This window comes from Pleurodeles waltl, chromosome 11 (assembly GCF_031143425.1).
Source record: "Pleurodeles waltl isolate 20211129_DDA chromosome 11, aPleWal1.hap1.20221129, whole genome shotgun sequence".
Lineage (NCBI taxonomy): Eukaryota > Metazoa > Chordata > Amphibia > Caudata > Salamandridae > Pleurodeles > Pleurodeles waltl.
Window position 1 is genome coordinate 714,989,659 of NC_090450.1, and position 14,440 is coordinate 715,004,098.

Below are 14,440 nucleotides of genomic sequence, written 5' to 3' on the forward strand. Positions count from 1 at the left end.
GTTCTCACTTGTTCTAGGTGAGTGATGACGAGCAGGGGTGTCAGTACGACAGCAGGAATATATTCCTTTACAGGCAGAAGTTCAGCATTTTGTTTGTGCAGCGGATTCTCGGCCCTTTCCAGTACTGCTTCACTGACTTGAATGAGGTGTTCTTCTCATGATTTGAGCAGTTCATTTTCATTCCTTGACTTGTCTGAAATGTGATGTATTGAGTGCAGATGATTTAGATCATTCTTGGCAGAGACTGTGGGTGCTTTAATTTGAGTCGCTTGAAAACAATTGTGATGAAAAAAACCTGTCCAAAAAATGTTAAATCCTGTTAGTCTGTTTCACATTTTTCCTATTAAGAGTGTGCTTACAAACATCCAGAGAGGTACATACTTGTGAAACTGCGTGGCTGAGCTCTTTCTAATTACCCCCAGAAACTAGGATGTTTTCCACAGGGTTAAAGAAATTCCTCACTCATTTGATTACTTTTTTCATAGTCTCCTGAAATATTTCTCCAGTAGGTGAGATGCACAAGTTAATTCTTTCATATCTGGATAAACCCAGTGCTAAAAATATTCCGACATAGTGAGACTGTTCTTCTAGGTAAGGCTGGGGATAGTCTTTTGGAGAGGCCCAGTTTAAAAGGACTGTCGTCCCATTCAGATAACTAATGATGTTCTACAGGAATGGTCCAGGGTGATGTTGTCTCTTAATATCTGCGTTTGAATCGCCTGTCAACACAAATGCTGCAGAATCTCATCACCCATCACTTTCCATTTGGCAGGCCTACGTTTGTCGACATCTGGGGGTGCGACCAGTCATAGTTTTCGTTTATATCTTTTTCCTATGAACTTATTTTACTACTTCTACTTGTTTTAGTAAATGTACTGATATACAACAGTAAGGTTGAGCAATGAGATCTACGTCTTGATTAACGTGCAAGGTGGTTTCCGTTGACCCAATATATGATGTTAATTTGACCGTCATTGTCTCCATCCCTATTACTTTTCTATAACATTGTTTTAGAAGACATGAGCTGGAAGTTCACTCTTTAAAACGCGGTTCTCTTTTCTTAAGGAGGTTGTCCCAGATGGCAAGGTTTTTTAAATTTACAAGATTGCTAAAGTGTCTGCTTGCTTCCCATTGCAACACATACACTTGTGATGGGGACAGTGTTCCTTTTAAAATATTTTTTTCTGTTCAGATGCATACATGATATTACAGATGCATCCACCACAAAGGACAAAGCTAGCTGTGTGTGGGCCTACTTTTTGTGCGGGAGAGAACAGTTTTTTCATTGCCCTCTCAAGGAGGTTGATTCATCACGTTCAATATGAGCATTGGCAAACGATATACATTTCATGTGTAGCCTCTCTTGTACACTTCTCACTGGTGAAATGTCATTTGATACATCTTTTTCTTGACTATCGATCTAACACAAGGTTTGGATTTCCTTTCTCCTCTAGTGGATTTTACCACTTCGTTTCTCCTCTTCTATTATTAGATATACTTGTTTTGCTCACACTTGTAAAATGAAAATGGGTATTTTTGTTACATTTGCAACATTTTTCGCCTGCATCATGACCACTTTCAGAACGTGGAATAGACAGTCTGCACCTGTAACATGTACCGTCATGTTTCACAGTGGTGACGAGTTTGTGAGCTTGACTTTTATCTCTAACTTCCATTTGTTGAACTTGTTCTGTGGTTTACTTGCCTCCCACTTCCATGTCAATTGTAAGGACTCTGCGGTTGTTTCTATATGTTATTTCCAATATTTTCAGAAACACATGCTGTTCTCCTAGCATTTTGCTCAAAATAAGTGGTAGCCTTCATGTTTATGTAATCTTCTTGTGGTTCATTATTTAACTGATGAACTTATGATGTATGGCAAATGTTTTAAGGGCTGATGGCAAAATTGTCCAGAGATTCACCGGGTACCTTTCAAGCAGTATTGAAATGAAACTTATGTTGGGGCTTAAAGCATTCATTTAAACGTTAAACACTGATGTATTTCTGTATGTCTGGAATTTGTTTTGGTGGAAATTTCATGAGCATATCCTCTACACCTCCTACTGGATTAATTGGTAACTCCCCAGCTTTGGACATCTGTGCGTACTTTTTTCACTTTTGGTGTTGAAATAATGTTCTAGATTGATGGTGCCATTCTCCAGTACTGGATCTTTCATAGATTCACATGCTTGAATCTTCCCCGTCGTCAAAGTGGGAGTCCCACGGTATCACTGTAAGAGCAAGGCAATATACTCTAATATGGTACAATGCAATGTGCAGCCACTGCCATAGCCTATCCATATCCTTTTGCAAAAAAGAACTAAACCTAGGTCACAACCAGTCAGACAACAGCACCCTGTAGAACCTTCTCAAGACAGGCTTAGTTCCTCAGATTTTCTACAGCACGTCGTGTAAGAGGGAGCCTTCCTGAGCTTTGCTCAGTATTTCTTGACATTGCGAATATATTCATCTATTTCTCACCATGTCAGACTCTTCTAAGAAAGGACTCTTCAGGTCTTGTGGTAAGAAGAGACTTCACCAGAAGGATCCCCATACGGATTGTATATATTGCTTGTACCCACAGCATATGGTCAAGAACTGTAAAATTTGTAGGACCTCTTCAACCAAAACCCTAAAAGACAGTGAGGGTAGGTTGTTAATTTGGTTGCAGACTCAAAACTAAATCCGATGTCATTTCCAACGATGAGGACACTGCTTGCTTTTACACCTCTTCTGAAAAGCACATAAAGAGGGAGAGATCACTGCTAAGAAAACATGCCATGATCCCTCACAAATCTGCTCACAAAAAAGAAAACCTTCTAGCTCTTCATCATCAATGTTATCAAAATCTCCATCAAAGAAGAAACTTGCTCTAGTGTCGGTAGCAAAAATCTCCTCTCCGTCGACAGAGATACCACAGACACCAGCTAAAGCTTCATCGGCGAAACCTTCGACAACAAAGCATCCAATGTCGACAGCACCTTTATCATTGACGACATCTCCACCGACTACATCGTCGACATTTGCTACACAGTTCATGACCACTAAATCATCAACGACTACCACATCGACGAGTATAAACCCATCAGCAACAGCAACAAAGACAATCTCATCACACCATAATATTCTATCATCGATCGCATGCTTCTCGTCGATGCGTAAATCATACAGAATGAAAAGACCCTCAAGCTTGCAAGCAACCCCTGTTTTTCAAGCACCATCATCCAGGCAATTTTACCAAGATCCTTTGCAGGTATCACCACTACCTCCTGACAATTTCTGGGAAGAATCTGATGATGAAGGGTTATGTGGCCCAGCACACAGCCCATCACAGCTGAATGTCTAATACCAAGACAATGATGACGAATTAGACTAATATTACACCCACGATTTTCGCCTACAGCGGACGCCTGACAAGACCCAGTGAAATTTAGAAACCATTCAGGAATCCGTGGTTCAGCTCCTAGTGGTATTAGTAGAAGACTTACATGCCATGTTACTGGACTACACTTTTCCCAGCACTTGTGGGATCGCAACCACATCCTCCTTCAACAACGTCACCTCCTATACTTTCAAGGGTTGTTACACCCTCACAAATTGCCGCTCCACTAATGAAAGATGCACCTTCAGCCGATGAAGATGATGCAGAAGTAGGAAAAACTCAGGACGCCAGACCCTCTAGCAATGAATGGGATGAATACATAATTCCCACACCTTCTGCCTTTTGTGGAAGCTATTAAATTAAAGGTACCAACCTCAAAATTATCAATTGTTTCATTCCACCTACCAGCAGCACTAATATTGTGCACCACCGCAAGCTGCATTTTCCAAATAGCAGCCTAGACGTAAGAAAACAGCAGTCTAGGGACACTTCCAGGAATAAGTGACAATTTAGTGGAGCCTGCAACAGTTTTCCCTGTCCTACCACTCAAGGGAGCACACACATCTCGTTACTACAACCAGTGGAAACAAATTACTGCAGAAAAGTGGGTCTTGGATATAATAAGAGGATGTCCAACTTCCACCTCCTCATCGGCCACAAAGATCACCTGTGGCTCAAATCCTCTTACTCCAGATGCAAGCAGCCATCATGCTTCAGAAGGGTGCCTTAGAGAAATTTCCTCATCCTCAGAGAGGAAAGGGGTTTTATTCTTGCTTCTTTCTCATAAAGGAAATGTCAGGAGAATAGCGCCCCATTCTGGACATCAGGAAGCTAAACAAATATATAAAGAAAAAGTTGTTCCGTATGGTAAAGCTCCAGGAGATATTATAACTTCTTGACCATGTGGACTTTATGGCTACTCTCGATTTGCAAGACGCCTACTTTCACCTCTCTATCCACCCAAAGCATAGAACTTTTTTATGCTTTACTGTGGCAGGAGCTCACTTTACGTTCAAAGTCCTACCTTTTGGTCTCCGTTTAGCCCCCTGAGTTTTTACTAAATGCCTTGCCCCGGTAGCAGCACGTTTGAGTCTCAAAGGACTACAACTTTTTCCGTATCTTGACGATTGGCTTGTAAAAGCATAGTCTCTTCAGAAGAGGTCAGAAGCCACGTTGATTTGCCTCTAGCTGTTTCGCTCTCTAGGAAATAAGTCAGTCTTCAAAAATCAGTACTCTCACCCTCTCAGAGGATAAGTTTTCTCGGGGCAACTGTGGACACCATACAAAACAAGGCATTCTTGTCCGCAGATAGACAAAGAAGAGTAATATCATTGGTTTATGGTCTATACAGAAAAGAGTTCATTTTTGTCCGTATCCTCAAGTAATTTCTTGGCATGGTGTCCTCAGCCATTCTCATGCTGCCTCACACACATCTCAGACTGAGACCATTCCAAGAACAGTTGGGCAAGCAATGGCTTAAAGTAACCAGATCATTCAATAATCTAATTCGAATTACGCCGATAATGAAAAAGGCATTTCTATGGTGGCACTACGCCGCCAGCAACCTTTCAGCAGGGCAAACATTTCTCTCTCCACTTCCAGATTTCATTATTACCGCAGATGACTCCCTGGATGGTTGAGAAGCCCATCTTCAAGATCTCCAAATAAGGGGCAGATGGAGTGCTTCCGTTTTTAAAATGCACATCAATTTCCTATATTTGAGAGCCATGTTTTGGCACTGCAGTCATTTCTTACTAGGGTACAAACATCATCCGTTCTCATTCGAACAGGCAACACCACCTGCCTTCACTATCTAAACAAGCAGGGTTGTACGAGGTCCCACATGCTCTCTCTAGAGGCTCAGAAAATTTGGAAATGGATACTACTACATTTTATCTTCATCAGATTCTCTCTTGAGAAGGTTCTACAGGGTGCTGTTGTGGCCTAGGTTTGGTTCTTTTTTACAAAAGAATATGGATAGTCTATTACTGTGGCTATCCATTGCATTGTACCATACATTTTCCGTAGCAAGAAATGTATGGTTTTTTTTCACTTTTGGTGTTGAAGTAATGTTTTAGATTGACTGTGCCATTATGCCTACAGCGGTCTCACTGTTTGTAAATCATACAGACCAAAAATAGGTGATCCATAAAATTGAGCTTAAAATCCAGTCCACACCCAGTGCCAATAAGGAAATCTGATTTGCTGTTGCTAATGTTGTTGGTGAATCTTCCCTAGCAGATATGACTGTCATAAATTATTTTTGCTTTCACACTTTACTATTTGTACTTTATCAAATATGTTGGATTTATTACTGCAGTTTTTCCATAAACACTTTTAATATTATGACTTGCCTTGTTGTATAATATGTCATCATGATTACATGTCTTTAGTGAGTTCCAGTCATTTAGTTTACCCCATTTGCCTGTTCTCAAAATGGTGATTCACTTTATATGATGTATCTGCTCCTGGCCTTTCAGAAAGGCTACCCTATGTTTGTCCTGACTGTGATTATAGGGGATTATTTAGTTTCTTGCTTGCCTTGGTTATGTATGCATTTTGGCCCTCTGATTTTCTGTGTGGGCACTTGGATGAAGATTTTCTGTCATGGCTCAACTCATTCGCTCAAACACCAGAGCAGAGCATGTACAGCTGTCTGGCACGGTTGCAGTGGTTTGTGTGATGTTTTGCACAGAGTTATTTTAGGTTCCTCGCCCACTCCCAGGCTCCCCATGAACTTGTGGCCTTGCATACCCATGAACATGCGACACTTTGACCCTACAGCCTCAATGTGTCCCATGTACTTGTTTTCTGATTTACGCAGCCCACTTGAAGATCTTGTCTTTTAAACTCACAATCTGCTTAAGCGTAGTTCTTCTTCCATTGTATCCTGTCTTAGTAATGAAGTCAACAATCACGGCCTACTCAGCTTTATGATAATAAAAAAAATATATATATATATATGTATGTATGTATGTTTTAGATATTTGCTCTGTCATCCTTTGTTATGTTCTTTCTAAAGAGTGTATAACTTCAGACAGAATTATGACTATCATCTTCATGATTTTGTTCTCTAGAGGGAAGCAGAGTGGGCATGATGTGGACTTTCTCATCACGCACCCTACGGAAGGCAAAGAGATGGGGCTCCTTATTAAAGTAGTGAGCTGGTTAAGTAGCCAGGTACGAAATATGGGCTGTTACTACAATATACAGCTGTTAATTAGTTGATCGTTAAATTTGTGTTATTTGTAAATCAATTTGTTAGAATGGCAGTTGAAAAAGTAAAAAAAATATTTGTAGCAATTATTCATGTATCACTTTTTAACTTCTTAGATGCTGAGGTTTTCCACTGTAAGCGTCAACACTTTTTTGGGATGTTTGGGCATTAGGCTCTCATAACTTTGTTCCACAAAATGTATCCAGATCAGTAAATGCCAAGAACACCCTCTACAGCTACTCTTCCAAAGACTCTGAACAACTTATCATCCAGCAACTGCAGGAAAAGCTGGTTGCTCACACCTCTTCATCCATCCTCAGACAGGCAAGATCACTACCAAGCTCTTTCCAAAGCCAACAGAGAGTTTGCCTCGAAAGAGAGAGTTTACTTTTCAGGAGGAAATTGCTTTGGAGTCCACTTACTGAGCTCAAGAGGTGCAAGTACGGGATGCCATCCAGCTCCCTGATCCACCCACTTCTCCAACGCCCCTCCACAACCACTGCACGCTTCTCCTCTTCCATACTCAGCCGAGGGTTTGCCCCACTCATCTTAAGGAGGCGGCATCCCACTTCATCATACCGATACTTACAACACACCTTATGATCCAAGGCGTACTGATGACCTGTAGGATGACTGGAATGTTGCTCCCCCCGAGCAACACAGATCCAACAAAGCCATTCCCCTTGGATGACACTACATCCTACCACAAAGTGGTTCAAAGGGCAGCTGATTATCATAAGGTAGCTATGCACATCCTCAATGAAGACAACAACTTCCTGATAGAGACACTTTCTAAGACCCACTTCACAGTACAGTTCCTTCCTAAACTCAAGGGGGTTCTTAGGACTACAACAAACACCGTCAAGAAGCCCATTAAAGCAAGGGTTGCCAAGTCCTGAGTGGACAAGAAATATAAGCCCTTTCCCAATGACCCACCCTACATACGTGGGTGATTATCACCTGGTTCCCTGATGGTCCACACTGCGCATAAGTGTTCAAATGCCCAGGTCACAGGAGAAGAAGTAGGGAAAGAGTAATCATGCAGGCACCCACACACTGGAGGATTGTCAAGAACTGTTCTCTCGATATGACAGAGTGCATAGGGACGAAATGCTGGATGACCTTAAACACTTCCAAGGGAAGTATAGGCAGATGGGATAAGAATTGATGGCGGAAGGAAGGGCTATTTCCAACGCCACTATTTACTGTGCCCTGGATGCCGCAGACACTGCTGCCTGTGGGAGCAACACCAATGTCCTAGTGAGACGTCATGCCTGGCTGCATATCTCCGGTTTTAAAGTAGAGGTGCAACAGCATCTGCTCAGCCTGTCCTTTGATGATGAACACCCCTTTAGCCCAAAGATTGAACAATTGCTGGAAAAACTGAAAAAAGACAGGGACTCTGGCAAGGCTATTATGGATGACCTCCAAACATCCACTCCAATGGCGTTCTTTTGTAGGTTGCAGTATAGGCAAGAAACCAAGACCTTCTCACTAGACCCCCCTTCCTCTTATCAGTGACAGCTGCAGGCCTATCACCAGCAATCACCACAGGGTTACTCCAGCGGGAGCCTACAGGGACAATAACAACTGGCGTAGAGGCAAAGGAAGCTCTGGGAAAGGGGCCACCACCTCCAAATAGTGACCCCTTACACTCCTTCACCCCCACCCACCCCCATTCCACCTTCACACTATACCTGTCGGAGGAAGGTTTTATGATTTCACAGAAAATCACAACAGACAAGCGGGTACTAGCAATAGTTAAACATGGATATTGCTCTGAGCTTTTCACCCCCACCCAACATTCTTCTCTGTAAACACCTTTTCAGCAAGGAACATTTCTGCCTGTTAGAAGAAGAGGTCCAATTGCTCCTTCAAGAAGGTGCCATTGGCTATCTACCGATGGCACACATGGGTTTACTCTCTTTGTTTCCTTATTCTCCAAGTGGACGGTTCTCCCGAACATTTCCACTGGGTGATTCAGCCGGACGCGATACCTTTGCTCCATCAAAGCAACTACATGGACCTCAATGACTCTTTTTCCATATCACATTCATCCTGTCCACTGACACCTCTGCGTTTCTTGGTAAGTGGCTGGCATTATCAGTTTAAGTTGCTCCCCTGCGGCATCACTGCTGCCCCCAAGTGCTTAGTAGTGGTGGCTGCCCACTTAAGGAGAGAGTGCATCCACGTTTTTCCCTACCCCAATAATTTGACTGGTCAAGACCGCAAGCATCCAATAGTGCCTGTAGCAAACACATACTATCTCACTTCTCCACAGTCTTCGATTTACCATAAACGTGACCAAGTATCACTTCCAGGCAATCCCGGTCCAACCCTTTCTAGGAGCAGTTCTAAATGTGATCACTGGCAAAGCATACCCAAGCATTCAAAGGGTCACAGCCTTTGGCCAGGTTGTATGTCTCTTTCAGCCACAATGTCACCTCACAGTAAGAGCTAATCTAATACACCTGTCGGGCATGATAGCCTCCTGTATCACTACAAAATCCTAAGCCTGTCTACACATGTGTCCGCTGCAGCAGTGCCTGAGCGCACAATCACCACGAGCGGACAATCACATGGAAGAGCTAATGTTGCTAACAACCAGTGTCCTTCCCTCTTTACAGTGGTGGATAAGCAGTAACTTGCTGCAGCACTTGCCGTTCCTAGACCCCGATCTGCAAGTCACCAATACTGCGGAAGCCCCCCAAGCCAGATGAGGAGCTCACCTCGACCAAAACACAATGGTGGGTATCTGGGCTTCCCAAAAGCAGATCTACCACATAAAATACCTTTAGCTTTGGGCAATCAGCCTCACCCTACAAGCAGTAATACTGGTCATTCATGACAAATAACTCCTAGTCAGGACACACAATATGATCGCCAGGTGCTACTTACAAAAGCAGGGTGGCACTCACTCACTCTCCCTTTCCCTGTTGGCTCAACCTATCTTGCATTGGGCCCTTTGTCACCACATTCACCTGCCTTCCAGAGGGTGGCCAACTTCCTACTGGACCTGTTAAGCAGGAGACATATACAAGTCCATGATGAGAACTCCACTCGCAGGCCCTGCACCAGGACTTCCTATGCTTGGGCTCTCCGAGGTAGACCTGTCTGCCATTAACAAATGCAAAATGCCCATACTTGGACCTCGGGTATCTACGCCCTTTGTCCACAGGGAATGCACTATGGATCATCTGGTCAGGGATAGTTGCTTATGCTTTTCTGCCTCTCCTGCTCCTTCCATTGATAGTGCAGAAAATGCTGCAAACATTGTAAACTGTCATCCTGGTAACCTCTACCTAGGTCAGGCAGCCCTGGTATTCTACCATACTATAGATGTTGACCAGCCCCATGAGAGACTTCCCGATAGGCTGGACCTTCTCACCAGGAACCAAGGGTAGAGCAGGCACCCAGATCCCAAAGAATTCAATCTAGCGATCTGACACCTGATGTCTTAGAATTTGGTTACTTGGCCTCCCCGAGGAATGCGTGGACATCCTGTCCCATAGACCTCCCACACGGGCATGCTGTGCTGCAATTGGAAAAGGTTTGCCCACTACTGCATCAGCAAGATGATGAACCCTCTGAGGCCTGCAGTTCAGGACATCATCAGCTTCCTGCTCTGACTCTGTATGTCAGGCCTAGCTTACAACTTTATATGCCTTCCCTTAGCAGCTGTAGCCGCATACATTCAAAAGAGGGAGCCTTCTTCTCTCTTCTGCGTACCTGTGTTCATGGAATGCCTCAAGAATCATTCCTTCCAAGGTTCTGCCAGCTCTAGTGTGGAACCGTATAATATTGTACCTAACAGGATCATTGGTCCCCCATTTAAAACCTTACATTCTTGCCTGCTCCAGTACCTCCCCTGGATGGTACCCTTCCTGTTTGCGATAACCTCCCTACTCTGCAATAGTGAGCTGCAAGTTCTCTCTTTAAGAACCTTCATACTAGATTAGAAGGACAGAGTAGTGCTCAGGAAAAACTCTGTGCTGCTTCCTGAGGTCATTTCCCCTTTCCATCTGAATCAGACAATAGAACTCGCAGTCTTTTTTTCCCCCGCTAGACTAGGTAGCAGAGAATGAGAAAGCTTCATACTAGATGTAAAACTCCCATATACTGCATGGACAGAACAAAACCTTTTTGCAAAATAGATAAACTGTTTGTGGCATTTGCAAAACCTCACAAGGGATGACCTACATGTAAAGCAGGGATTGCTAGATTGAAAGTTAAGCATATCCAAACTTGCTATCAACAAGCCAAGAACGCTGTCCTCTTTACCCCTAGGACACACTACTCGCAAGAAGGTTGCTGCCATAGCTCTCTTAGGAAACTCCCCTAGCTGACATATGCAAAGCTGATTCATTGTCAACTGCACACATATTTATTGTGTGGATGTTCTAGCAAGACAATGAGCAGTGGTTGGCCAGACAGTACAGAGAACTTTATTCCAGACCTCTGCACCCTCCACACGCTAGCCATCGCATACAGAAGGGAAATGCTTTATATATACATAGCATGTGTATCTACAGCAACAAATGCTATGAACAGCAAATGTTACATTACACTATTAGCATCTGTTTGAGGCGTGTAGCGCTGTAGAATGACATGCGTCCACCCTCCTCCCTGGATCTGTGTTGCTATGATCACAGATCTCTTCTATTTCAATTATTATCTTTGTGCAATACCTTTTGCAGTACACGTGTGCATCATATAGTGTTCACTCACCACTCCATACTATTCTCACCAAATGTGCGGAAACAATCTAACATGGAGTCGATGTCCATGTGCATTGCCAACTAAGGGAGGAGTCAGTGCACCTTGTGGAGAATCAAGAAAAGAGTTGCCTACTGTAGGGAATGTGGGACCAGGGGAATATCGCTTACCATAAACTGTAACAAAACCCACCTGCCCAACATTTTTATACATTCCATAAGTCACAAAACCAATAGATTGCGGTATACAGATGTTGGGACAAAAACTTAGTATACAAACCTATATTTTATTAAGATTCCCTTTGATTCATTTTGAAAAAAACCCTTGTTATACTTTATTTGAAACTTTTGTTTTTTCCTTTACAGTATTATATCAATCAACATTTTTCTTGAAAAGTGCTTCCCTTTGTTATTGGTACACGAATAACCCCCTCCCTCAATCCTGGTAACATTGGACTAAAAGCCACTATTTTACTACATCCATCCATCTACACAATCATCTTTCAATCAAACCACAGTTATACCCAACAATTCTTTGCATATAAAAACAGTAGGGGGTCAAAACATACATGGGCATCATATATTGGCCTATGTTGACATACATTGTTTCACACATGCATTATTTATATATATATATATGGTGAAAAAATGGTGCATTTAAATCGCACACCAAGGGCTGCACATCATCCAAAACCAGCTAGTAAAATACTCCAAAAACCACTTTTATAGATGATTTCATCGGCTGCTATTTATTGAAAAAAGATTGAAATGCAGGTAAATTAAACCAGCAAAAGTTGGTACAGAAAGCACAAAAAGAAAATCAATAATGTGCCCACCATTCAAAAAACACACGCTGTCCCAACCAACTGTCTACGCGTTTCGGCCGAAGCCTTCAACAGGACATTGGCAGACATTTTACACTCAACTATTTAAACCATATAGTCCTTCTTTGTTGTTCACTGCATAGCTCAAGAGAAGTGCAAGCGGAGCAGCCATTTTGTAACGTCACAATTCTAACTTAGAAATAGAAAACTCATAATCCTGTGCTTTCTTTAAAGTGAAATGAGAACTGCAAATGTGACATTATATGTTTGTTTCATATTAAAATACATTATCACAAATATAATCTGGTCGCCTCTGAATACATGAAAATTAATTGTAATCACAATCTATAATTATTAAATACAGGGAAAGGGAATACCCCATATATAATGTTTTTTTCTCTCTTTTTCAATCTTCCTTTTTCCTTTTACTCTTAGTGTCCACATGTTACCCACTTTTTACCTAATAATTTTAAAAGCCTGATATATAAATAATTAAATAATTATATAAATATATAAATATATGTACTATCAATTAATTATAATACATTCAATCTATATACAAGCTATAAATAGATGACTAGATAAATCGAGTAAATTCAATCAATTCTAAAAGTAAGATACAGGTAAAAGTGATTTCAAAATAGAACAAATATATTAACAAATATTAATAACCATAATTCATTAAATTGATCGTAATCCTCTAAATGTTAATGTGTTCTAAAAAGGATTGGAAGAGATTAATTAATAGATCCATGTCATAGGCAAGCCTGTTATTAATTGGGAAATTATAAATAAACCCCACAAATTCAGCAACAGGAGAGTATATATGCGTGCCGCTATCCTCCCCAAGGACATATGCAAACAGTATACGAATAAATTAGATGAGTATAACACCCTAAAAGTGAAAAGATATTAAAGAAAAATTAACAATATACACTAAGTTTCAATCCGGAAACATAATAAAGTCAATCAGTAAAGGATCCTAAGAAACAATATTGTAAAAAAATCATCAGTTGAATTTCATATTTTCTATTAAACAGAATATATATATAAAAAATATGTTTATATAAAGAGATCTAAAATCTCACAGATGAACATGAAGCTCTGCGTCCAAATTGTGACCCCAGGGGTATTCTGTGCCTAAAAGTAAAATAGTTTTAGACTCAATTTGTCTCAAATGCGCAGTTCTATTGCCTCCCGGGGATGGGCCGCAATGGTTTTAACACCATAGAATGTAAAAGAGCTACAATTGCCTTCATGTACATCCCAAAAGTGTTTAGCTAAAGGATAAGATGGGTCATGATTCTTAATGGCTCTAAGATGTTGCAGGAACCTGACTTTCAGTTTATGAATGGTACTGCCCACATATTTTTTGTGACACCCACATTCAATGACATATACAACATATTCAGTTTCGCATGTGATACGATCAGTTATATCACAGATTTTCCCTTCAAAAGTGGTATATGTATGAGTATTTTGTGCATACAAACAGGATTTACAATGTCCACATTTCCAAAAGCCCAAACTTTTTTTTGCCAGCCAAGACATATTGGCTTTGGAACTCTGAAATAGACTTCTGGTGAGATGGTTACCCAGGGATTGAGTTTTGCGATATGTGGATGTGGACCTATACTGTCCTTAATGGCAGAATCATGTCTCAACACATGCCAGTTTTTTTGTATGATATTGTTTAGATGTGAATGTTGAGAATTGAACTCTAAGAACAGTCTAGGTGATAATCCCTTATTTTGATCCTGATTATAAATGCTATCAGGCTTGAAAAGCAATTTTTCTCGAGACATATTCAAAACCCCCAAGTGTGCATCTTTGAGAATCTTCAAGGGATATCCTCTCTCCAAAAATCTCTGTGTCATCGTCATAATTTCAGTGTTGAAGCATTCATCATTAGAACAAATTCTACGAGCCCGTAAAAATTGACTATATGGAATGCTCCACTTCAAAGCTTTTGGATGGCCACTATTGCCATGCAGGATTGAATTGCAGGCTGTTGGTTTGCGGAAAATGGTTTTCTGTAAAACCTCCTTTTCTATAGAGATCTGGACATCAAGAAATTCTATAGTTTGTGCACTATATTTCAAGTCTAAATGAATGTTCAGCTCATTGTTGTTCAAAATATCAACATATTGTTTGAGGGAAATTTCCTCACCATCCCAGATGAGAAAGAGATCATCGATATATCTGACCCATAGTATCACTTGTTCCATGTGTTTACTATTAGAGTCGAACCAAGCTATCTCCTTCTCCCACCAGCCCATGTAAAGGTTAGCGTACGTGGGAG

The 14,440-nt window shown here is 41.3% G+C and overlaps 1 protein-coding gene across 10 annotated transcripts in view; it reads left to right on the forward strand.

Annotated features, from left to right (window-relative positions):
* The window catches only part of POLM (DNA polymerase mu), a 269,353-nt gene that overhangs the window by 178,505 nt on the left and 76,408 nt on the right, over positions 1-14,440 (forward strand). For all 10 annotated transcript variants that reach the window (XM_069214376.1, XM_069214374.1, XM_069214384.1 and 7 more), the window contains one exon: positions 6,460-6,562. In XM_069214376.1, the coding sequence (XP_069070477.1) occupies positions 6,460-6,562 (103 nt within the window). The remainder of the gene's footprint in view (positions 1-6,459; positions 6,563-14,440) is intronic.